Source organism: Urocitellus parryii, chromosome 4 (genome assembly GCF_045843805.1).
Source record: "Urocitellus parryii isolate mUroPar1 chromosome 4, mUroPar1.hap1, whole genome shotgun sequence".
In the NCBI taxonomy this organism is placed as follows: Eukaryota; Metazoa; Chordata; class Mammalia; order Rodentia; family Sciuridae; genus Urocitellus; species Urocitellus parryii.
In genome coordinates, this window is record NC_135534.1 from 146,989,586 (window position 1) to 147,013,931 (window position 24,346).

The 24,346-nt window shown below is 39.5% G+C and overlaps 1 protein-coding gene across 1 annotated transcript in view; it reads right to left on the bottom strand.

The window, feature by feature from the left end:
• The window catches only part of Glis3 (GLIS family zinc finger 3), a 429,601-nt gene that overhangs the window by 51,351 nt on the left and 353,904 nt on the right, over positions 1–24,346 (bottom strand). Inside the window, exon 8 of the mRNA XM_077797022.1 lies at positions 13,971–14,115. Coding sequence (XP_077653148.1) covers positions 13,971–14,115 — 145 coding nt within the window. The remainder of the gene's footprint in view (positions 1–13,970; positions 14,116–24,346) is intronic.

Consider the following 24,346-nt stretch of genomic DNA (forward strand, 5'->3'; position numbering starts at 1 on the left):
ATCTCTTAATGCTTTGAGCCTGAATACCTGCTGACTTCTCACAGACTTACCCACTACAAAACATGCTTACTGACAAATACTCAAACTTTGCCAAATGATTTCTAACCTTAGGAAGAAAAATCTCCATGTTAGAATGAAATTGTGAGGTCATTCACAAAAGGAAAAATTTCCTTCCATGCACACTCAAAATGATTTCCCAACTCAACCAAGGGGGCATACAATGTGGCCTATCGATCAAAGCGTAAGGGAGAGAACGGATCCCTCCAGAATACAGGACAATATTAACAAAACTGTTGTGATCAAATCAAGCAGCACACACAGGTGGCCCACAGGGCGGCCTTCATTGTCTGTGTCACCTTGGGGGTCAGTGCTGTGTTCAAAGCTGGAAGAGGGCTTTTAAGTGAACTTCCAGACATGGCTGATGACTGGCAGCTGGAACAACTGATTAGGCACGGCACAGGAACATATTGGAAATCCTTATTGCTTTTGTGATTAAGAGATGGTGAACTCCCCAAGGAAATAAAAACCTGGTCTTGCGATGAATACGTGAGCCTGGCTTGTAAGAGAAGCCCAGCAGCTCGCCACCCTGCTGCTTTGCCTTCTTTCTCTTTGGGGCCTGGCTTACAGCAGTTACCTACCCCTCTCCCCCAGAGGTAGGTGGAGGTGCCTCAGTGGGCTTTATAATTTCTACAGAGCAGCATCTGTTGATCTATGTGGCTCTTAGATTCCATCTCATGGGCCATCGGGACTAAGGCATTCTAGGCTGGTGCCTTTAACTAGCCCAGGTTAATTAGGGTTAATAGGCAGCTCTCTCTGGCCAAATGAAAACTATTAATCTATATTTCTAATGGGTGTGGACAATGAAGCCTTGGGGCTACATCAACTGTGATGCACTCACTGGGAGGCAAGGTGTGTTAATAGCATCCCCAAATAAAGACTGCTTTTTTTCCTTTTTTCAGGCCCATCCCCAGAGCTGGGGAAGTCAACCATAGACATCTCTTGGTAAATGTGTTTTCATCATTTTGGTGGGCAGGGATGAAGACCTCCCTGTCAGGCTGAAGTATATGCAATACACATTCCTATTCAAAACTGAATGGGAAGTTAGAGCTCTGCTTCTCAAGTTTTTTTTTTTTTTTTTGCTTCTCAAGTTTGAATCATCAAATCAAAGAAATCATCAGAGCAAGATGTAGATTCTGCTTTGCTGAGTCTTGGGGACAAGGGATGTTGAGTTTCTAAATTCCTAACAAACCCTCCAAGTGATCCGGAGACCACACTGTGAGTAGCAGGTAGCCAGTTCCTATCTCAGCTGCATTTCATCTGCTTGCTGCCCCACACCAGGGAATTTGTAGTTAAGATTTAATGAGTACTTATTTCAAGTATTTTATAAACATGTTCCCAGTTTACCAGTGATAAACTTGAGGCCTAATCTGATTTCTGAGTGGGTTACCTGGCCTAGGCCTCTTGATGGGTAAATATTAAAGCTGGAATCTGAATCAGGATGATATATATCAGATCACATACCCCTGAACACCACCCTTATTGCTTCTCAATGGCAAGATGGGTTCAAGATAAAGAATGAGAGTGTCATGTACCAGGACCTCTGAGCACTCTGTTTTGCAAAGGCTGCTGGCAGTTAAGAGGCACATGAACAGCCTTAACCGTCATACTGTCAGCAAGAGTGAAAAAAGTATATTCCCATTTCTGTTTCTGCCCATTCTAAAAGCACCTCAGCACTGACAAGAGAAGATTTCTGGCTCTGAAGTTTAATTCAGGCTAGAAATTAATTGAATTATTTGGTTTGGAAAACAAACAGCTGGTAGGAAATGTGCTTTTTCCCCAAATAAAGATTTCAGATGCTTGTCAGAGGCATATTGATCCTCTGGTGGGAACAGAAGGAAGGCCTGGAGGGGTTATTCATGAGCAATCAGCTATATGCACCCTTTACCACAGTAAACACCATGTCCTGGGCTGAAAGGCTACTGTCAATACTGCACCAAGAAAAGATTCATGGCTGATCTGAAGCTACTGAGCTGCTTTACAAATCTGCATTTGGAGTCGCTTAGGGTTCCTGAAGAGCCATGGTATTGCTCTGGCTTATTCTCACAGGAAAAAGGAACCAGTCTTACCCGCAGATGGTGAATACACTATAATGAGTGTCAGAGTAATGTTGGGATCATGAGAAATGACATTAATCGTTTGGTGACTGGTACATGAGAGGAGGTATGGGCTGACCATTCATTTCTTGGGCAGTATTTCCAGGGTGAAGGCACAGAGGGGTAAACTAATCAATGAAACCATGGTAAATCAGCTTTCCCAGAGACATTAAAAAGAATTAGAGGACCCATGTGAACAGTGAACTCAATCTCGTTTCTCTTTCTCCCCAGAGGAGAAATTTGGACGTGGGAAGAGTTCAGGAAACAGTCAAGCCTCAATGGAAATTTTGGTTCCTTTGGCTTCATCAGAAATTGGGTGCTTGAGAGAGACAGTGTCAGGGTGATAACAAATGGAACAAAGCAAGCACGACGTGAGTCAGATAGAACTGTGTTGGCTGCTTGGCCTTAGTGATTACTCACAAAAGAGTTCTGGGCAAGTCATTTAACCAGTCCCAATCTCTTCCTCTTAAATAAGCATAACCTAATACATAGAATTGCGAGAATTATATAATGCACAAAAAAATCCCACAAGCACAGTGCCTGAACTATAGCTAAATGCTCATAAATCACTGTTGCTATTATTTGTCTATGTTATTACAATTATTACCATTTTAATAAGATGAGAGAAAGACAAAGGCATATGTTGCTCTCAAATGGTAAATCTCCAATGAAGTATGATTTCCTGTCTAAATTACAGATGGAAGAATGCATATAAACTACAGACTAGAGTCCTTTTAAAATGCAGAAGCATTTCACACCTTTTCCTCAATCAGTTTTTTATTGTTCAATTTTTTTTATATGTTGCTAAAAAGTGTTTGGGTCCTGCAAAAAGAATCCTCATAGGGTTAAAATGTTGTACTTTATTTTGAAGGAGTAATGCACACCTTTGAATTACAACCCATAATGCGTTTCAGTTTAAAAGATAACAAGTCATTTTCATGCATGACTGCACTTCGTTAAGGAGCGAAAATGGGCTGTTACTAAAATGTCAACACAATTGTCCCTCTTGAAGCTTAGTTTATCTTGAAGTATTTTTACATTTTCAGCATTTCTTTTTGTTTGTTTCTCCAAGTGCACAAAGATCCAGTCTCCGTTAATTTTCAGAATTCAAAGAAAGACTTTTCATTAGGCATTCTTAAGAAAATGGCCAATATTGGGGGTAACTGGTAATAGGCCCCCCGAGAGTGAAATTTTGGATTCGGGTACTTTCTGTGTGTTTTGTGAATTTCATTTTGGAGCAATATAATTGCACTTTCATTCAATGAAAAATGCTCCCCAACGTAAATGCCCAAACTGGAAAGAGTTTTCTAGTAAGGAGAATGCCTGGTCAGGGTCATTTAGAAGCCTGCATTTGACACTGAAGTTAATTGGAGAATGGGAGAGATTCCTCCACTAATCCTTGCCTTGTGGCTGATGAGGAGGAGATTTCCTTTTTCTTTCCTGCTGAGGTCTGGGCATTTCCTCTTTGCCTGCCTCTCCATCAGAAAGGGTGTCACTCCATCCTCCACCTGTATCAGGAAGAAGTACCTTCTTAAGGGTTTCCACATTCATCCCTCTAATCTTTCTCTTCTCCTTGCGGCATGAATAATTTTAATATTGCCAATTGCTAAAAATCTATTCTTTCTGCCTGTCTTTTTTTTTTCCCTCCCCTCTTTGCAGTGTGGAGTGTCATTATCCAGCAGCCCTGATAAGAGGATAATGAAACAATCCCTTCTCAACCAGATCCTGTGGCTGTCAGACTAAAATGACACCACCCGTACATCCTTGACATGCTACCCTAAGCTAATTGATGGCAAACAATGGCAACTGTCTCCCATGCACTAAGACAAAGAAAACACTCTCATGTCACCTGATGGGAGAGCTACCTGGCAACGGATAAACAAATGTGTTAGCGAGATATTGCATTAAGGTAAGTGAGGGCACAGCTCTGAAGAACATGCTTATTAACTTTGAGCTTATGAGTGCTGCTGTTCACTGGGGAACAGAAATAAATAAGGTAAAATGAGAATTTATTGATGTCTGGACAGTTACATGAATATTCAGGCTCTCTTACAAATAGATATTCCCCCATGAGCTCCAAACTTCTGTGTAGGCTTCCCAATTACATTTCCACATCATGCAGCTGGATTTATAGCCAGGGAAGAAGTTATTAGTGTTTGGAAGAGGATGCACGCTTACATGCCTTTCTGGAATACACGATGATACAACTAGAAGATAATGGTTGATGTCATCCATATAAATGCCAAAGGTTACCATCAAACATCCTGAAATACCAGGTGTAATTAACTTCAGGTTCAGAAAAGCTCCTGAAACATCAGTATTTTAGAACAAAGACATTTTGTTCCAAGTAGAGGGGCATCATTCTGGCAGCTCTCTCAATTTCTGTGGGACCAACACTTCATGCAGTCTTCTTGGATCTTTCCAGACAATGCATGACATATCCAACCTCAAATCTCATACTTTACCTTTTTTCCTTCTACCTCTCAACGTTCCTACACATTCACCCTCAGATAGTTTGTTACACCGAAAGTCAGTAAAATAACTTGAACAAGCAAACCACTCAGACTGCCCTATAGGAAATCATCATTTGTTCCTGGCTTATGTGTTATGTTAACCCCATTTGGGGCAGAGTGGGAAAACAAAATGAAAGAAGATGGAGTAGCATGGGTAACTACTCCTGGAGGTCTTTAAAAATGCTCCTCATTCATTTGTTTGGAAGTCAAGTCTAACTTGGCCATTAAAAAACAAACAAACAAACAAATGAACAAAAAAAACCCTAAAGTTTCAGTAAAACACATTTGGCTCCCTAACTACTTACTATTCATTCCTTAGGTATCTCCTACCTGTGCCATGTTGACCATAAAAGATGGACTTTCACATGACTTCTGAAACCACTTCAGAGCAAGGTTTTTTAGAAAGATATTTAGCATATAGACAGCTAACCCAGTATTTAATACAATATTCTTCCAGCCAAATCCAGGGTTGACCTACCAATTCCAAACTCACACAGGGAATCTCCTTCTTTTCCAGGTCTGTCAAATGATGTAACAACAGCCCTTTTAGAGGACTGGGGTATGGTGAAGACCAAAAGTTTGCCATTTTTACTAGCTTGGGGCAAAATTGCACGGGTAGTTGGTTTTGTGACTCTAGACAAGGCCCATTCTTTTTTTTAACTTGCCTATACTCTTCCACTTTGCCTTCAGGTGCTTAGTGTTACCTTCTAGCAAACTATTTTACTCTCAGGACACTGATAACTCAGATGTTATCATGGATTTATGCCCATATGTAGTCTTTTTCAAGGAATTTTTATTTAAAGTTCTGCTCCATCTATGTATAGTGAGTTCAGCCTTCACTTTATATCTGTTGCAAACATCTTCACTGCAGGTAGAGAATAGATTTTGAAGAAGCAAACCTCTTCCCTTGAGAATATGAGAATATGGCCAGGTGGGTCCTTAAAGTTTGATATTTCAACCTTTTTTTACTCCTAGTTGTTAATTTACATTTCTACAAGAGGCTTCAATTCTTAAAAATATAGTTCTTGAAATACTTTCTGTTGAGGAGCCTTGGCTCATCATAATTAGAACTGAGACCCCTGTTCTCTGGCAGCCCCTTCCTCTGGCAGCCTCATCCAGGACAAAACCCACCCCCTGCCCCACCCCACAGCAGCCTGAGTTGCTTGTGTCTTTTGCAATTTGAAAGCTTTGGTTGTTTGAGAACCTCTCATTTGGACGTTCCATAGAACACCCCAGGGAGGAGTAGGAGTGGTAGGCAGTACAAGTGGTCTGGATCCCTTCAAGGTTAACAGTTCTGCTGTCATCTGTTTTAATTGCCAGACCTTACAAAATTCTTTAAAAACCCATCAGCCAGAAGACAACTAAGGGTCTGCTAAATCCAAAATATTACAGAGATCAACAAAACCAGTATGTATTACAGGATCCTAATTTGTCTCACAATGTAGTCTCTTTTTTAATTAATTTATTTGAGTTACTTCACTTTCTGGCTTCCTTGTTTTAACTTAGTCTTTGATAAATGTGCCAGATGTAAGTTTGAAGGGGGTGGGGGGGTTAACAAACCTTTTCTGGAAAGAGTCAGATAATAAGTATTTTAGGCTTTGCAGGCAAGAGGCAATGTCCACAATTCTTTAAGCAACTGTTCTTGTATCAGGCTAATAGGTTTGTTTGTTTTTATATTTAAAAATCTTAAAACCATCTTTAGTTGTTAGGCCATGCAAAAATAGAAGGAAGGTCAGACATGGTCTATGGGCTGTAGTTTGCTGATCCCTACTGTTAATAAATTACCCGTTATATGTTAACTACTAAGATCCATGAGAAAGAACTGTTTTTGAAATATGAGAATTAAATTTGAGGAAAGCAAATAGTCAAGAATAGTTTTCTGAACTCCTTGGAGTATATTTTGAGATAAATGACATAGTCTGGAAGAGTCTATTTACAAAATGACATCAGGCTATACCCCAGCAATGCCAAAACAGTGACTGCATAGGATTGTTCTGGTTGGGGCTGTCAATCAAATTTCTTCCTTCTTCTATCTGCCTCACTTTCACAAATTCACAGTTTCATTAAGTTCATTTTTCAAATAAGCACACTGGGACTCTCTCTATAACCAGTCTAAGTATTATTTCTACTTTCAATGGCAACAGAAAAATGTCTAATTTTATGGACCTGAAAATAGGTCTTAGAATGTGCAAGGTCCAAGTCCTCATCTTGACTTCTTCTTGGAAGGAAGTCTTTATATCAGGATATTGATCTCTGAATCCTTCAGGATGAAAGAAATGGGTAAAAAGGTTTCTATTTATTGTCATACACAGCAACTTGGTTCACAACTAATTCTCTTTAAACAAAGAGGAAGAAAAAAAAAGAAAGGAATATCAGTTGAGTATCTGACGGTTGCTATGGAGTGTACTGAATCATTTTATGCTATCTTATTTAATTCTCACAACAGCTCTATGAGATCAGAATTCTTACCACCATTTTATAGAAAAGTAACATACCCAAACTAAACACCCAGGGAGGGGAGAGCCAGCATTGGACTTTAGATTTAGTTCCATATTTTTCTGCCAGAGCACATCATCTCCAAAGAGCAAAGACAAACAAAGTGGGAGTAACACTCTTTTTGAATACCCCAAATCTACTAGCCACTGATGGTAACTACTGAATGAAGCTGATGACATTCTCAGTTTCTTTAGGCTTTCTTTTCTTTTTCTTTTCTCTCATTTCTAAAATCAATCAAGCAAGGAGGTGGGTGATTTCTGGCACCCATTCCCTAATGTGTTTAACAGAACTATAACATGAATTCTTCTAGTATTTGGATAAAAGTATTATAACTGATAGATGCTCAACATTATCATATTCTAAGAACTCTTTATGTACTGTAATACAGTATTGATCTCAGTAAAAAAGAAATTCAAGTTAGGAGTCATTTTCTCTTGTAAGTGGCATGTTTGAGCATATATTGGTCACACAGATGATTAGAGGGGCTACACAAAACATGGTCATTAATGAGCTAAATATGACTTAGGAGACACAGAAGAGTACTCACTCTCAGGTTGTGTATAGATATAACCCAAAATGGTGAGAGTGCTCCAGACTGAAGGATCAGATCCTAGATAATTTCTTTCTTATTACAAAATACTCTGAAGACATTACTCAGTTGTTTTTTACATACAGTACACTCATTTCTCAGAAATTCCCTATGAACCAGCCTGGGAAGCAAAGCCGACACATGGCCAATGAGAACTTATTCCTCTCTCCCTTGAAGAGCAAGTAGCTCACTTTCCGCAGCTATTGACTCCTAGAAGGTGCAAACAAGGACTTTCCATCCCCAGCAAAAGGGTTGCAGTGACGCTTATAAACCTTTGACTTCTCAGGGTATAATGAGGTGTTAATAGAAATTCTAGGGTAAGACTCACCTCTGAAATCCAAAGCTGATGGATAGTCAGAGCTGAAGTCAGACATAGGCAGATAAGCTCACGAACACAGAACAGGACTAGAGCCCAAAGAGCAAGCCCAGATCCCAGCTACAAACCACAGACCTGAAAGTGAGGTAAGAGCAGCCTGGGAGGACAAACAAGACTTCCAGGAGGCTGCAACTTCTGATGATCAATGTGAGCTGTCAAGGTAGTGTAGATGGACCGATTCATGGCCCAAACACCTGAGCAAGCAGATCAGTCTCTGACAACAGTAAGGAAGATTCCACAGAAGCCAGTCTGACACAGTGCTGTTGATTCATTAATGTGGAATGAGCGAATCCCACAATGCTCTCTCTATTCAGTGCCTGTAATACACTCTTAGTACTATAAAGTATAAGTAATATCTGTCAATTCAATAATGCCCTTGTAAATGTGTGTTTCAAACTGTGTTATTCTTAACATTTCTTTTTAGCACCCATGCAAATACTTTGAACTTGAAACATGAACTTTCTCTGTGGCTACAAACACTAGAAATATCCAGTTACTTTTCCCCCTTATTTTTCATATGAAAGTGATAAAACTATTGCTTTATTTCTTTTCTTGAAATGTAAATTCAGTTAAAACAGGAAGTTAGAACTTTGGACCCAGTAGTTTTGCTCTTAATTTTCTAACCACATAGGGCTTTAACTTCTAATTTCAGAAATTCTATCCTGAATTCTCTGTCTTGCCATCCATCTGTTCTTCAGACCTGGTTGGGGTATACTTAGAGTAGATCCAATCTTCCCTTCTCGTGTCCCATTTAAGTGCTGGCAAAATAATATTAAGTGAAAAAAAGAAGAAATAATAGTTTAAAGATAACCAGTACTTTTCCCAATGGGAATAAAACTGCAATTGCCCAGCCTTGCTACTTTCCGCTCTTCTTAAATGAAGTATGCAATTGTTTTTGCTCACCCATAAAAATATTTTTGCAGCAAAAACTTTTGCATATTTTGAAACTGAGTTATTCAGCTTAATCTTGCATGAAAAAATAACATGAATACAAGGAGATAAGTAGTTATGGAAAACACCAAATTAAACAGCTTGCAAACATATAAAAGCATTAATATTAGCTTCATACATGCAAATGTGCCCTGTGCTGGCTGGTAATTGACATTCGAATTTTCTTTAGTTGAGTGGTTTTAGGATCTCACTCTTAATGTATGAGCAACACCATTTTAAACATTGGCACAAGATGTAAAGCATAATATCCATCTATAGGCTTCTGTAGTGAGCAACAGAAAAATATACTGCAGAGTAATTCTTATTCTAACTACCCCCAACCAAAATTCAGATTGTTTTTGCTAGAAGTCACATTTCCATATTTTATAATCCAGAGCAATGGTTTCAAAGTGTGGCCTCTAGACTAGCAGCACACAGTGTCACCTGGGAACTTGTTAGAAACATCTGGCAAAAATGCAAATACTTGAGATGCAGATTTGTACAATCAGAAACTCTGGGAGTGAGGTCCAGAAAACTGCATTCTCCCAAGTCTTCTAAGTGATTTGGTGCCTGTTGAAGGATTGGCTGAGGACTATGGAAGGCTAAATCTATAGGTTAAAGTTCTCAGTGCCTGTGACAGGAAATATGAGGCTTGCTCCATCCCTCACTGTTTCTCCAACCCAACTTAGTGGGTAAACTACAGATGCAAGAGATGCTCCAAAACAATGAAAGACTGTGACAGCTGCTCAAGGCATCATCTGAAGAGACACTATCCCTTTGTATTGTGAGTCTCCACTTCCTTCTGTCCACTGCCAGTTCCAAAGTGGTTCTGTTGCTTTTTCACCTTTGTGAATTCTAAGCATAGAAACATTTTTTAAGATAATGCAAGTAATAACTATGCATTTTTATAGTGCTCTGTCCTTTTAAAGACTTTTATGCAGATCATGTTGTTTTATCTTCACAACTCTCCTATAAAGGTTAACCTACTGGGAAATGTGGATGTCGATTTAGAAACCTCTAATAAAGTCCCCAAATTAACAACCACTTTTAGAGAACAGACTATATGAGGCAGTTTTATGGAAAATTGTTTCTAACACAACTTTGCAAGCTATCCAAAAACAGTAATTGAAGAATGTCGAAAATGTATTAAACACATGCAACAAAATTATATTAAAGTGAAACACTGTTTCATAAAGTATGTTTAATCCTATGTAAATTTAACACAGTGCTATTTATTACAAAAACTGATGCTATTGTAAGAGAAGAGCCCTTATTCACAGTAACAAGGGAGGAAGGAAGGGAATGACTTCAAAAATTCCTGCTCTAAAAGGAAGTCTTTATTTTCCTTCCATATTTCCACATGAGATCTGAGCAAAACCCCTATTTATTTTCCTGAGAAACATAAAGTTACATTCAAATTTTGGGGTATTCAACAGGACTTGTAAAATCTAAACATAAGCATTATTTAGAACCCAAAAAAAGGGGTACCAATAAAATTCCTTCGTTCTTGTAGATTTCTCGTTTCAGCTGATTAGCTCCTTACTTGCCAGGCAGTTTCTGTGGGACTGAAGCATCTCAACCACAGTGTCTCTATGAAGTCCTCAGGGCTCACATCATATACCAAGGTCATGTTTTACTGAGTCCATAGGGCAGCATTGGTTTGTAGGAAGGCATAATTTTATGATCACTCATGGGGCAGATGATCTTCCATACAGTATTCTTTGTTGGTGAGTGGACTTATTAGTATAAGACTCAGCACTGGTCCAAACTCTGCCTGATGTTGTACACTTACCAAAGTTATATTTACCTGCTTCATTGGCAAATCACAGGAGCTCACCATAAGATGTGCACACCACCAGGCCTTCAAAACAGCATTTATATCACAATCTACTGGCTATGAAAGAGTCTATCCCAGATCATCAGATAAATCACCTGAATTTACAGAGGCTGGCCTGGGGCATTATCTATCTGGGGTCCAGAACTTCTGAACAAAAGGGCAGAAGATATAAGTGAGCCAGCCGTGAGGCTTGTTCATCAGTGCCCCGGCCTTCCTGTTAGATCATAACACTGCTCTCAGGTTAGCTCAGGAGCAGGCCTAGGGAGCCCTGGGATTTTTCAGAATAGTGGAAAGGTAAACACCTCAATTTAAAATCATCCTCGGCGTGGCCTTGAGTTATATCTGGTTCCTTTAACCTGGGACACTATTCTCTTCTACAGAAATGAAAGTCTTTTCAGGCAATCCATTCCAATCAAACTTTGTGTTATCACCCTGAAAAGTTTGTTTCAATAAGAGAAGCCAACACTTCAGGAGATGTGTGTGATTTCTATGTATCTGAACTGCTATTTGTCCTGCTCATCCTAATGCTGTGCAAACTTTCCCTTTCCTGGAACCTTGTAAAGCAAGGTCTACTAGCCATTAAAAATATCCATGTCAAAACAGGACATCTTCAGACTATGAATCTTCAATCATAGTGGCTTACGACAGATCCTGGCATTCAATGCCATATTTAACTATGCTCATCCATACTAAATAGGTTTCCACTGAAATATTTTTTGTGATGAATCAAATTACTAGCAATTAAAGGTTAATTAAAGACAATCATTAAACAAATATTGTCTTAATTTTGTATAATAGAATGTAAAGGGAATAACTCCAAGTACTCTTGCCATTTAGCCAAGTCTTAATCTTTGTCAAATTGCCTTAACACTTTACATTTTACATTTAACTAATTGATGAACAGTTTCCTGTTGCACCTTTGTCATTTTTCTTGATTTGGCTTTTCCCATAGATCTTTCATGTAGATTTGCATATGCTGGTGTGCATATGCATTCCTCACCAGTGCATTTCTAGAACTTTCAAAGCTTACAATTTTTGTTTTGTACATTTTGTTTTCACCTGTTTTTGCCTCTGGGTTTGTTGCCTATTCGTCAAAACAAAAAAGCATACATAATCAATTAAAAAAAAAGTCTGAAGCCAAGAAAGTAAAATAGGACCTGATGTAATTAGAAATAAAGAAGCAGAGAGGATAAATTTTTAGTTATAAGCTACTAGTGAAGTAAAATTCTAGGAACAAAGTTGAGTAAGATGGCCACCTGCCTGTTTCAAGTATTCTCAAAGTCACAGAAAATACCAGTCAACCTGAAGATGCTCCACTGATAACTGTGGCAACCTCTTCACCCATCATGGCAAATTATCTGCCACAGCTAGGGTCTCGAACCCAAGAGCTCAAGTTGTTTTTGAGGACCAAGTAATTCCAAAACTTTAAAGACACTACCAGAAATACAAAAACATACACTGAGTCAAATATGATGGTTCTGAAAATGAACCACACGCCATATGCTCCACACAACAAAGGCACTAATGTTTTTCCAGATGCTTATATCATGGCTTCCGAAACCATTTCCAAGAGGCTTAAATGCAAGAAGAATGGCCCATCTCTGGTAGCTATTTATATTGGATGTTGGTCCATTTTTTCAATCACTTCTGATTAGCTTTGACCTGAAATGTTGGGTTGCAGATCTTTAGAAAGGTAGATTTTTGGATTGAAGAAGTAGAGGAATGCTTTATAGGTTGTTTTTAACCTGATTATTAATTTAATGGGCTGAAATAAATGTTCAAATATCAACTATTTGGCAAATACAAATAAAAGCTAATCATACTCTTTCATGTGTGTATATAATATAAAATATTAATATGTATTTGTTGGTTACACTGTGCAATGGCATATTTGATATGAGTATATGCACACCTTTAAGATTTGGTCAGGCCTTCAAAGCTTATCTCTTCTCCCTGGGTCTCAAAAAGCAGAGCCTCTATTGTCTCCAAGAGTAAGTATTGAAAGCACATGTTAATGGTCCATGACATTGGAGCATCATCAAGGAGGTTTTGGTGACTGATGCTCTTGAAGCGGTTGCTCAATGCCCCTCTCCCCTGCATTTGGATCATATGAGAACTGTCAAGTTTAAAAAGCTATACAAGCACGCCTTTCTTCTTTTCTACTGTAATGCACCAGTAAATTCTTCATTCTTTATGGTTTATTAGTACTTTTCAAAAGGAAAGAACAGACTGCTGCCAAACCTGGCTATGGAATCAGATGGGGGTGGGAGTGGGCTTTGTAATTCATAGAAAATAGAAATTTCCCATTGTCTGGAATGTGGTGTCGGTGAGACTTTGTTTTCATAATCACAGCACACAGTAAGAAGTTTCCATATGTAAAGAGAATAATTATGTTTGCACAAGTACATCACCATTATAGAGATGCACAAAAAGACAGGCTGAGAAAGTAAAAGAAAAACAACTTCTTTGTTGCATATGAATCCTTTCTTATTTTTCACTATATACATGCAATTTTCCACATATAGAGTCACCTATTATTCAAACCTAAGCAGAAGAAAGGTAGTCTGGGAGTATCATCCCCTTCTCCTTCCACTCCCCCAGTTGTTGGCAGACCTAAATTAGTGAATATTCTTATAAGTTGGTTTACTGATGTGAACAGTTATTTAGACCTTTAAAAGGGGCTTCCTTTTAAAATGCAAAGATGACAATCACTGTTTCATTAAGAAGTCCACATGCAGCCTATTACCTGCTTAAGGGAAAACATTTCCTTTGAGTCTAAATCAAGCTAGTAAATTTAAGACACCTGGGAGTGTTGGGTGCACTGAACTTTTGGCAGAAGTCCCGAACTAAAAGAGCTAATGCATTATTTTGCTTTGTTTCTTTGTAAGAAAAAAACAGTCTGCTGCCAAACCCAGCTCAGGAATTACATGGGGAGGGGAGCAATTTGCAGCCCATTGATAAAGCCCAATACAGATAATATTAGAAGAATTTTCCCTCCTATGAGCATTCCCTTTAGCCATAGTGAAATGCCCAAAGAGAAGGGTGTTGTGGTTAGTTCTGCCTTGGTTGTTCTTACCTGGATAGAGGTCAGGCCCAGGCCCAGGGGAGCATCCCACAGTGCCATCAGCAGCAGTGTCTCTTGGAGAAGTGGCTGGCTGCAGGGGTTGCACAGTGAGGCAATCTGAGAGCAGGTCTGGATGGAGCTCAGTGCTGGACCGAAGCTGAGAGAAGGAGAAAACAAGAGAGATGGAGAAAGAAAGCTGGTCCTTGGAATACTTGCCTGGCAAAGTCTCATGCCCTAAGGTTCAATGCAATTCAATCCACAAATATTTATCAAGCAGCCACTATGGGGAAGGCACGAGCTTTACACAGTGTCAATAAAAGGGCTGGTTTGCCAATACTAATAACACCTGGCAGGTGCTCCAGGAAAGACGTGGCTAGAGGCAAGCAGAGCTGACTTCAGTCCTCAATATTTCCACTTCTGGGAACCCAACTTCCTATTGTATTTCCATTTATTTGCCCTGTATCTTATCAGAACTTGTAGTGATAACAAAAACAAACTCAAGTAGGTTTACCCCATATTGAAAAGTGCTTTTAAAATAGAGAGATACTGTCATGGAATATCTGGAGATAATGAAGAAATATCCATTGAGATTTGACTTCTGCAGATTTTACAGGAAAGGAAAGTACTCAAGTTAAACTTTAAAATATTATGGAGCATGATTAAAAGAAAAACTGATATCATTAACAGCAACAAAACCCAATTAGAAGTTACATTATAACAACATGGTTTGAAGTTAGTCACATGTAAGAAAATTAATTATTTTCTTATATCTTTATTTATTTTTTATTTTGTGTGGTGCTGAGGATTGAACCCAGTGCCTCACTCATGCAAGGCAAGCACTGTACCTCTGAGCCATAACCCCAGCCCAAATAATTCTTCATATATTAAAGAGTCACATGAAAAAACAAACCATAAAAATGTTGAAGTATAGGAAAAACTTTTATGAGTAAAAATTTTTTAAATGTAATTTGAATGGAAAAGTTTACAATGGAAGATTTAGTAACACAAAAATATTAACCTGCTTGTCCAAAAACATAATACTTGTGAGGTGTGGTGGCACACATCTGTAATTACAGTGACTTGGGAGGCTAAGACAGAAGGACTGCAAGTTTGAGACCATCCTCAACAACTTAGTGAGGCCCTAAGCAACTTAGCAAGACCCTGTCTCTAAATAAAAAATAAAAGGACTAGGAATGTGACCTCTGGGTTCAATCCCTGGCTCCAAAAAAGGAAAACAGGAAAAAACCTTAAGAATGATCTATAAAGTATTTGTTACCAATATTGCAAATGATTATCATCTTTGGTAATTTTTTTAAGTTCAAATTGACTTTATAAAGATAACACTGAGGGTTTGGGGATGTGGCTCAGGGGTAGAGTGCTCACCTAGCATATGCGAGATGCTGGGTTCAATCCTCAGCACCACATAAAAATAAATTAAAAAAAATAAAGTTATCTTTTTTTAAAAAAGACAATACTGAATCTTTAGATACAGAGCTGGGAGATACTTATTCATTTGACAGATATGCACTAAGCATCCCATACTTTGGGAGATGACAGGAATATTTACTGCCTTTAAGGAACGTATGTTCTTTATGCAGAAGCAGATGATGTACAAATACAGTATACACAACATCAGACAAGGGCAAATGCTATGAAGAAGCATAATGTAGAGAAAGCAGATGGCAAGTAAGGATGAGGGATGGTGAGTTTAGACAGGGGACCAGGGAAAGCCTCTTGAAGATGGCATTGGTTAAAAGCTTTGAAAGAAGTGAGGGAACAAGTCCTGCAGCCAGTGGGGGATGAGCGTGCCTCCCTGCTGTGTGCTTGGACAATCCCCAGGCAGTAAGGCCTATGCAGAATGAGACTGGGGACTGAGAGAAACAAGATGAAACAGGGAATGGAAAGGGACCACAGGGAGAGGTTATGTAAAGTCTTGACATCAACAGAAAATGCTTGAAAAGAGAAATGAGCGATAAGGAACATTGAAATGTTCATCATACCTGCAAAGCAGTTCAAAGTTAAAACTTTTTTCATTTATCAAATTATCAAAAACTTTAAAAAGGAAACGGTAGTAGTGAAGTTACAGGGAGAGGCATTCTTAAATATTGTCGGCGGGGGCGTTTATATAAACTTTCTAGATGGCCTCAGGGAATACTTTTTCAAGACCCATAATAGAAATAAATTGATTCTAGAATCTCTAATGACATATAGCAACGCCAAATTAGGAAATGCTATTTAAAAGTCTACAATTAGAGCACATAAATACTCTTACATCTATTTGATGCATTTTGTACCTATTAAAGTGATGTTCACAAAGATAAAAGGAAAACACAAAGTGCTATGCACAAAATGTTAATGATTACATAAAAACACAAAGATAAATACAGAAGGAAATGTAATCCTATATTAAAACTGATATTTGTTCTTAGCCACAATGTTATGAATTTATTGCCTCTGCTTCCCCCCACCCCCATGCTTTCCCTCTGTTTCAACTCTATATTCCAATGACATGCTAGAGCTGGCATGTATCAACTGAAGAATGCCAACTGTGTACATCTTTTCCAAAATTTCCCTGCAGTAACATCATATTGATAGCTTGAAATTGTTCACAATGAAAATATTTACACCATAGAAATTGGCAGTTGCTACAAACTGGGACTTTTTTTATTGGACCTGGTTAATAAAAATTATCAGAACATGTTGCTGATGACTATGAACTGTAATCTGATCAGAAAGAAAAAGACATACAGCTATGGTGTGGATGTGGTTTCTTTCAAAGGTTCATGTGTTAGAAGCTTGGTCCCCAGTGTGGCAATGGGACCATTAAAGGATGGGGTCTGGAGGGAGTTCATTAGGTCACTGAAGGTGTTGCTTTCAGAGAGAATTAAGGTAGTTCTCCTGGGACCTTGAGTTAGTTGTTATAAGACAACATGCCTAACCCCAGAATCTCTCTGGCTTTCTGTCTCACCACATGATCTTTCCTCCTAGTACGTTATTCCCATCATGACATAATCCACCAGATGATGCACCATAGGGCCCTTGCTAGTCATGCTGTTTTGGAATTTCAGCCTCCAAAATCATGAGCTAAATAAATCTCTTTTCTTACAAAGAACCTAGTCTCAGGTATTTTATTATAGCAAATATAATAAACACAAACTGATATTTAGAAAGCAGTATTTCTTGGATCTTAAAAAATTTCATGAAGAGACAAACATATGTCCAGGTCTTAGTTCAAGAATATGAAAATGGCATAGTGACCCTAAGTACAAGGAAGGCACATTTAACACATGTAGCAAATGAGACAATTATAATTTTCTCAGTTTTGGCACATTGAACTCTCTGACCACAACTGTCTGAGTTAATGTCTAACACTCTCCAGGGCCTTTGGAAGGTATGTTTGTTATTTCGGTACTAACCTAACACATGCCACTTAAGAAAAAAATGGAAAAAAAAAAATCAAGGCTTAGCATGAGTTCTGGTGATCACTTTTAATTTATCTTCCATCATTAAAATGTGATCTGGGGTCCACATGTTCTACTAAGGGCAGACATGAACCCTTCTCTGCTTTCTATTACCAGCCACTCTAGGGTTTTATAGTTATCAGTACCAATGAGGTCTTTCCAAGGAATTTCACGGCCATGGTTAATCCTGGCGTCATAGGCAGGCAATTCTTCCTTAGCTTCAACAAGTATTCACATTTTCCAAGAGTGTGATTCCATATGACTTTGTGGTGAGAGTTAATTTGGTTTTCTCTGGGATTAGGCATGGTTCTAGAAAGTGCTTCTTAAATTGAACAAGCCTTGAGGACTTTATGCAAAATTTCCAAAAGAGGGCCATATGCACAGATATGATATGTAAGTTTAGTATTCCTCCAAGAATACTGGACCAGAAAAGAGCCTTCCAGATAATTTTAGGGTCTTAAATATTATTTAGTCTAGGAATTATAAAAATGGGTGAGGCAACAGGCATATAGAAAAAAATTTCTTAGAAGAAAAGTTATTTATTTGGAATTAACTATTTACATAAAACAATTTACACAACTATTTCCATAAACAATCACATATTGTATTTTTCAATATCTTCTTAGCTGCTAGGGATATATGAAGACTACTGAGGGCAATTTTTCAATGGCACAATGGGTCTCTAATTATAGTTCTGGCATGAACTACAGAATCACTGTGGAGCATTTCCAAGTTCCCTGGTGGTAATGACACCATTGGTCTGCAGATCACACTTTTAGAACTATTGGTCTCCAGAGACCTTGCACCTAATAGAAGAAAATTTAGGCCCAACTCTCCATCATGTCGGCATACAAACTGACCTCCTCAACAAGACTCCTAAAGCACAAATAGCAAAATCAAGAATGAATAAATGGGATAGATTCAAACCAAAAAACTTCTTCATAGCAAAGGAAACAATCAAGAACATGAAGAGAGTGCCTACAGAATGGGAGAAAATCTTTGCCACCGACATCGACATCTCAGAGCATTAATCTCCAGGATACATAAAGAACTCAAAGACTTAACACCAAAAAAACCCACAAATAACCCAATCAATAAATGGGCAAAGGAACTGAACAGACACTTCTCAGAAGAAATACGAATGACAAATATATGAAAAAAAGTTGAACATCTCTAGCAATTACAGAAATGCAAATTAAAACTACACTGATATTCTATCTCACTCCAGTCAGAACGGCAATTATCAAGAATACAAGTAATAATAAATGTTGGTGAGGATGTGGGGGAAAGGGTTCACTCATACACTGCTGATGGGAATGCAAATTGGTGCAACCACTCTGGAAAGGAATATAGACATTTCTCAGTAAACTTGAAATGGAACCACCATTTGATGCAGTTATCCCACTCCTCAGTATATATACCCAAAGGTTTTAAAATCAGCATACTGTAGTGACAGAGCTACATCAATGTTTATAGCAACTAAAGTCACAACAGCTAAGCTATGAAACCAATCTAGGTGCCCTTCATCAAATGAATGAATAAAGAAAATGGTATACACACACACACACACACACACACACACACAAACACACATATATATGTATACACACACATACACAATGGAATATTAATCAGTCATAAGAAATTATGGCCTTTTGCCAGTAAATGGATGTAACTGGAGAATATCATGCTAAATAAACTAAGCCAATCCCCCCAAACCAAAAGCTGGATGTTCTCTCTGATATGCAGATGCTAACACACAATAAGTGGGGAGTGGAGAACAGAAATTCATTGGATTAGACAAAGGGGAATGAAGGCAAGGGAGGGGAAGGGGAATAAAAAAAATAGAATGAGTCAGACATAACTTTCCTATGTTCATATGAATACACCACTAGTGAAACTCCACATCATGTGCAACCACAAGAATGGAAAGTTATACTCCATGTGTGTATAATATGTCAAAATATACTCTAAGAATCTATGGAGAGGAGAGCTAAGATTTTTATGTTATGGAAAGAGGAAATGAATTGTGGAAACAGGATGATGAAAATATAATATTATTTAATTTAGGACTGCAATCTTATCATCTTATCTTCTCTGATTAGTTGTGGTTAATAGAAATCTTTCTGAAGCACACATTTCAGCCTCTAATTAGTAGGTTTTAGGAGAGGCAGCTGAGAGGAGAAGATAAGGACAAATGATATGGAAGACTGCAAGTCACTGAATTTGCAGATACTAGGAAAGGAAGTTCAAATCCATATGTGGCGAATGTGTCTTGATTTGTATCTTGCCATCATAAAATATCTTGGTAATATTGTGAGAAGACTCTTTTGGACATTTACACTTTAAAAATTTGGTGTCATTTCCTGAGGAAAGAAACTATTTATTCTGAAGTCATATGTACCGACTGATTAATCATAAAAAGATGCTTAAATTTCCAATATATGCATCTGACTTTCTCTCTTCAAAAATCATAATAATATGGTTATATGAAGTTCATTTCTTAGAAATAATTTGGGGAGTATTTTTTTGGAATTAAATTTGTTATGCAATAATATCACAGTGAACCACAATGTATAATTACAATACCTATAAAAACATAAAAAAGAATTTTAAAAACCCAACTAGAATGTACATTCTTCCACAAAGATAAAAAGGGTTCAAATTTTCAATCTAGTTTAGCTCTAAGAAGAAAGCAAAAAACTTGCCCTTTTACTGAGCCTTCACTGCTCTTGGCAGAAAGAAGTGGAATTTGAACCCACATTTTTTTTTCTTTTTTGGGTGATCAGTTCATCTATTTGGAGGCTGCACAGACCTCATGAATGGTGCCCTTGGAATTGCTCCACTCAGCTGCCCTAACGCCACCCTCTGGGCTGCAGAGCAGCACCATCCTCCTTTAGCCTTCCTGCTTATTCACTGAACCACCTATGCCAGGCCTTGTTCTATGCATCTGTAATACAACAACAGTAAAAAAAGACAAATTCCTTTTGAGGAGTTCACATTCTAGAGAAGGGAGATAATAAACAGTGAACTAAATAAACTGTCTAGCAGGTGCTAAGTGTTCTGGAAGGAAAGAAAGAAGTGCAGATGGACTTGGGAGCTGTGGTGGCAACGGCAGCCTTGAGATCTTTGCACAAAGGTTGAAGGAGCTGGGGGAAGTTAGCTAAGTTGGTAGGGAGAGAAGAGAGTTACAGAAGAAGGGACTGCAAGGAGGCCATGGCTGGAGTTAGGTGTGAGGTCAGAGAGCTCTTGGCAATGAGGTCTGAGGGAGACTTGGGGGCTGAGCCAGGCCATGCATTAACCCTCAATAAGCGCTTTGGCTGTCATCCTAGTGCAGTAGGGAAACCTTGTAGCATCTCCACCACCTGCTCCTGGAGACTCTCTCATTTATCCACTGGGACGTAGGCACTTTCCTTCTTTGAGGGCAGCTGTGATGGGCAGGTTTACTTCTCATCGCCATGAGGCTTTAGAAGACGTGTCTAATCACACACAAACCTAGGTGTTGCTGAGAAGGAGTTGGGGTTAATGTCCACACCCAGTTGACTTTATGGAAACTGGGTAAGCCTCATCCAATCAGTGAAAGGCATTAAGGGAGCAGAAAAATCACAAAAGTTTCACTGAAAAAAGAAGAAATTGTCTCTGGACTAGAAAAGAAGAAATGTTGTCTCTGGTCTTCAGCATCAGCTCCTGCCCAAGTGTCCATTTTGCACTCCTCTCCTATAGACTTGTCACTTGCCCGGTCCTAGAGTCACATAAGCCAATTTCTTTCAATTCCACTCCTCCCCGCTCTCCACAGACACAGGCACACATAACACATAATAGACATGTTGGACTGGCTGTTTTTTCTTTGGAGAACCCTGACTGAAACAGATACTGTTTCAAGGCAGTGTAAAATCACCACCATAGGATGATTTATTTCAGGTTGGGAAGGAAAGAACATCGTGCAGATGAATCCCACAGAAAAGAGTTGGAGATGAACAGTCAACGGGACACGCTTTTAAAGACTGCACTGCAATTCAAGGGGTGTACACAGAATCCCTGCAACGTACTTGATGCTGTGCACCTCGCCACAGCTCTAGGAGGTGTGTGCTACTGTGAACTTCATTTTGGGGATGAGAAGCTAGAATCACACAGCTGGTGTCTGTCAGGCTTGCGTCATGGTGTGTCTGGATCCAGTCTGACAACTTCCTCCTGTCCCCCACCACACGGCACAGACTCACACTTCCCCTTCCTCTGTGACTCTCAGTTTTTAGCCAGGAGCCTATCATTCAGATCTTGATCAAGAAGGAATAAGGACAAAGGTCCCCAGGTTCTCTGGAAGAGTCCCTAGCATATCTTGTCATTGCTGTGTGAATTCTGACACCATGCCCCTTAGGGAAAGGGGCTTCTTCTGTTGGATTGAAGATGGAAGTAACAAAACAGAATGGACCACTACTTTTGGTTTTCCTTGTCCACTGCCCTGCAGGTTTATCATCTGGTTTGATCCTGGCTCAGCCGCAAGGTATATGCAGTTGAAAAAATAAAGCAAGTGCTCCTGCAGCTTACTTTCTGCAATCCAAGTACATCTGCAGGGTTTCCAGAGCACCATCTTTGTTTGCTTGGTGACGGTGGATCCTGGGATGGTGGCACTCTCATGGTGACTTTTTGATCCTGACACAAGATGTTCTTGACCAAGAGATGTCCCTGACCCTCACAGAAGAAACTTCCTTATGTCTTCCTCTAGATTCTGACTGCCTCTTGGCTCTTCTTCTTCCCACTTCTTCTCTTGGCTCTTCTTCTTCCCACTCCTCCCCTGGCAGATGTTTTCTTTTGTCCTCTGTCTCCAGAGAGCTCAGCCAGACTTTGTGGGGACAACAAACAAACTTACATGCTTTTTCCATGCCACCTTAGGTGTGGAGGTCAGGGTCAGCCTCCGTGGGGAAAGGACATTGTGAGCTGAGAACTGAATGAAGCGAGGGAGCCAGATACGTAGCTAAAAAGAAGTTCATGCAAAAGGAAGTCACTGATGGATTCCAAAAATAGCTAATGGAGAGGAGCACGCAAGGAACAGTAGGAGGTGGGATGTAGGGTTAGAGAAATGTTGGGGGTGTCACACGAGGTAAGGCTTTCAGGCACATGAAGGCTTAGCAGTCAATATTCTCTAATGGCAAGTCAGCAGAGGTGAGCAGGAAAGCGAGTGGTTGGTCTTACATTGTAAAAGGACTGTTGTTTCAGTGTGGAAAACAGGCAAGAGAGTCCAGGGAGGGGTTGTTACAACTCCCTAGATCAAAGATGCTGATGCTTATAATTGGAAATGCAGAGAAGTGGTCAGTTTCTGTTTTGAAGGTGGAGTTGAAGGCGGTCAGGAATATGAAAGAAAGATAAGAATAAAAGATGGGCTCCAAGTTCTGGCTCAGGGAGTAGCAGAGAACAGAGACGGCACAGAATGGAGGTAAATCTTGCACCCTGAGTAGAGAGAACCTAAAAGCACCTGCACATGAGCAGGGGTGGAGGGATCCAGGAAGCAAAATGGGGCAGGACACTAAGAGCAACTCCTCCTGGTGCTCTTCCTTCCCTGGTCCATCCTGGGATTCCATGTGGACTCTCCTACAATAGAGTCTATCATGCCATGCTCAAGAAAACTTCCTCATGGATTGTTTAGCACACCAGACTCCAAAGAGTAAGACATTAGCTTCCTCCATACTGTGACCGCACCATATCAGAAGGATGGATATTTCCTTTAGGTCTCATAAGAGCCTGTCTTACTCTCTGCAAACAGCCTATGTGGTCACTCCTCCTGCCAGGAATGGCCTCTCTCCTCTCAGTATAAGACCCAGTTTGTATCTTGCCTCCTGTATGAAGCCTCCCTGAAGAGGCCAGTCCACTTTGGGCCTCCTAGGGGACAGGGAGAGGTGCAGAGTCTGCTGTTCACATTCCTGTGACTGGAAAAATTGAATGAGGGCTTTATTTCTTGGTGTGAGTTGAGTCTGCACAATTGTGTTAAACCATCCACAAGAAGCTGGCTGACCACCTGCCTTGGCCTTTCAACCCAGCAGTGCTCAACAGTGTGGTCTTAGCCTGAGCATCATGGTGAGTTACTCAGTCACTAACTGCTGACCAGACCAATATGAATGAGCTGTAATCTTTTATCTGAAGGAAATAACAGTATTTAATGGTGTGTGATATACCTAAAATAAATAGTGGGTCATCTCTTCATTTTCTCTCCTGATGGAGAATTTTCAAAGAGAGCAAGTGTTTCAGAGATGCAGAAGAGAGGAAGTGCAGTGCAGAGATTGTTGATACCCTCCCCAGGGCCCCTCTAATCTCTGTGATTGGCAATGTACCACCCCTCCCTCAGCCTTGGTAAACTCATTCCCCAGAATTTGTGTACTTTTAAACCAAAACTGGTGCTTGTCCTCTATCCTTCCCCAACATCAGTGACTTTGGAGTGCTCCTTTGCCTTGAAGTGGAACAAACTCTGAGATCTAAGTTATGTCCCAGAGTGGTATGGAGCTGAGGTAGAGACCACATATTACCACATATTACCCTTCCCTGCTCCTCTCTGTGGAGCACTTCCTTAATAAATCATGTGCATGTACATGAATTGTTGGCTCATAGTCAACTTCGGGGGCACCCAACTTAGTAAAGACTCCTAACTCAATGTGGTTTGGGTTAGGGCTGCCCACAGCCTATCAGGAGCACTTAAAATGATACATGATACATCTTTTCTTCTAGACTGGCTCAGCCCACACACCAGGGGTGTGTTAGTCAGCTTCCTGTTACTATAACAAAATACCTGAGGCAATTAACTTATAAAGAGTAAAGATTAATTTTGGTTCATGGTATGGAAGTTCCAGTCCAACACTGAGTGACCACATTGTTTGGGTTCTCTGGCAAGGGTGACACATCATAACAGGAGGACATAGCAGAAAAAAAAAAAAACTACTC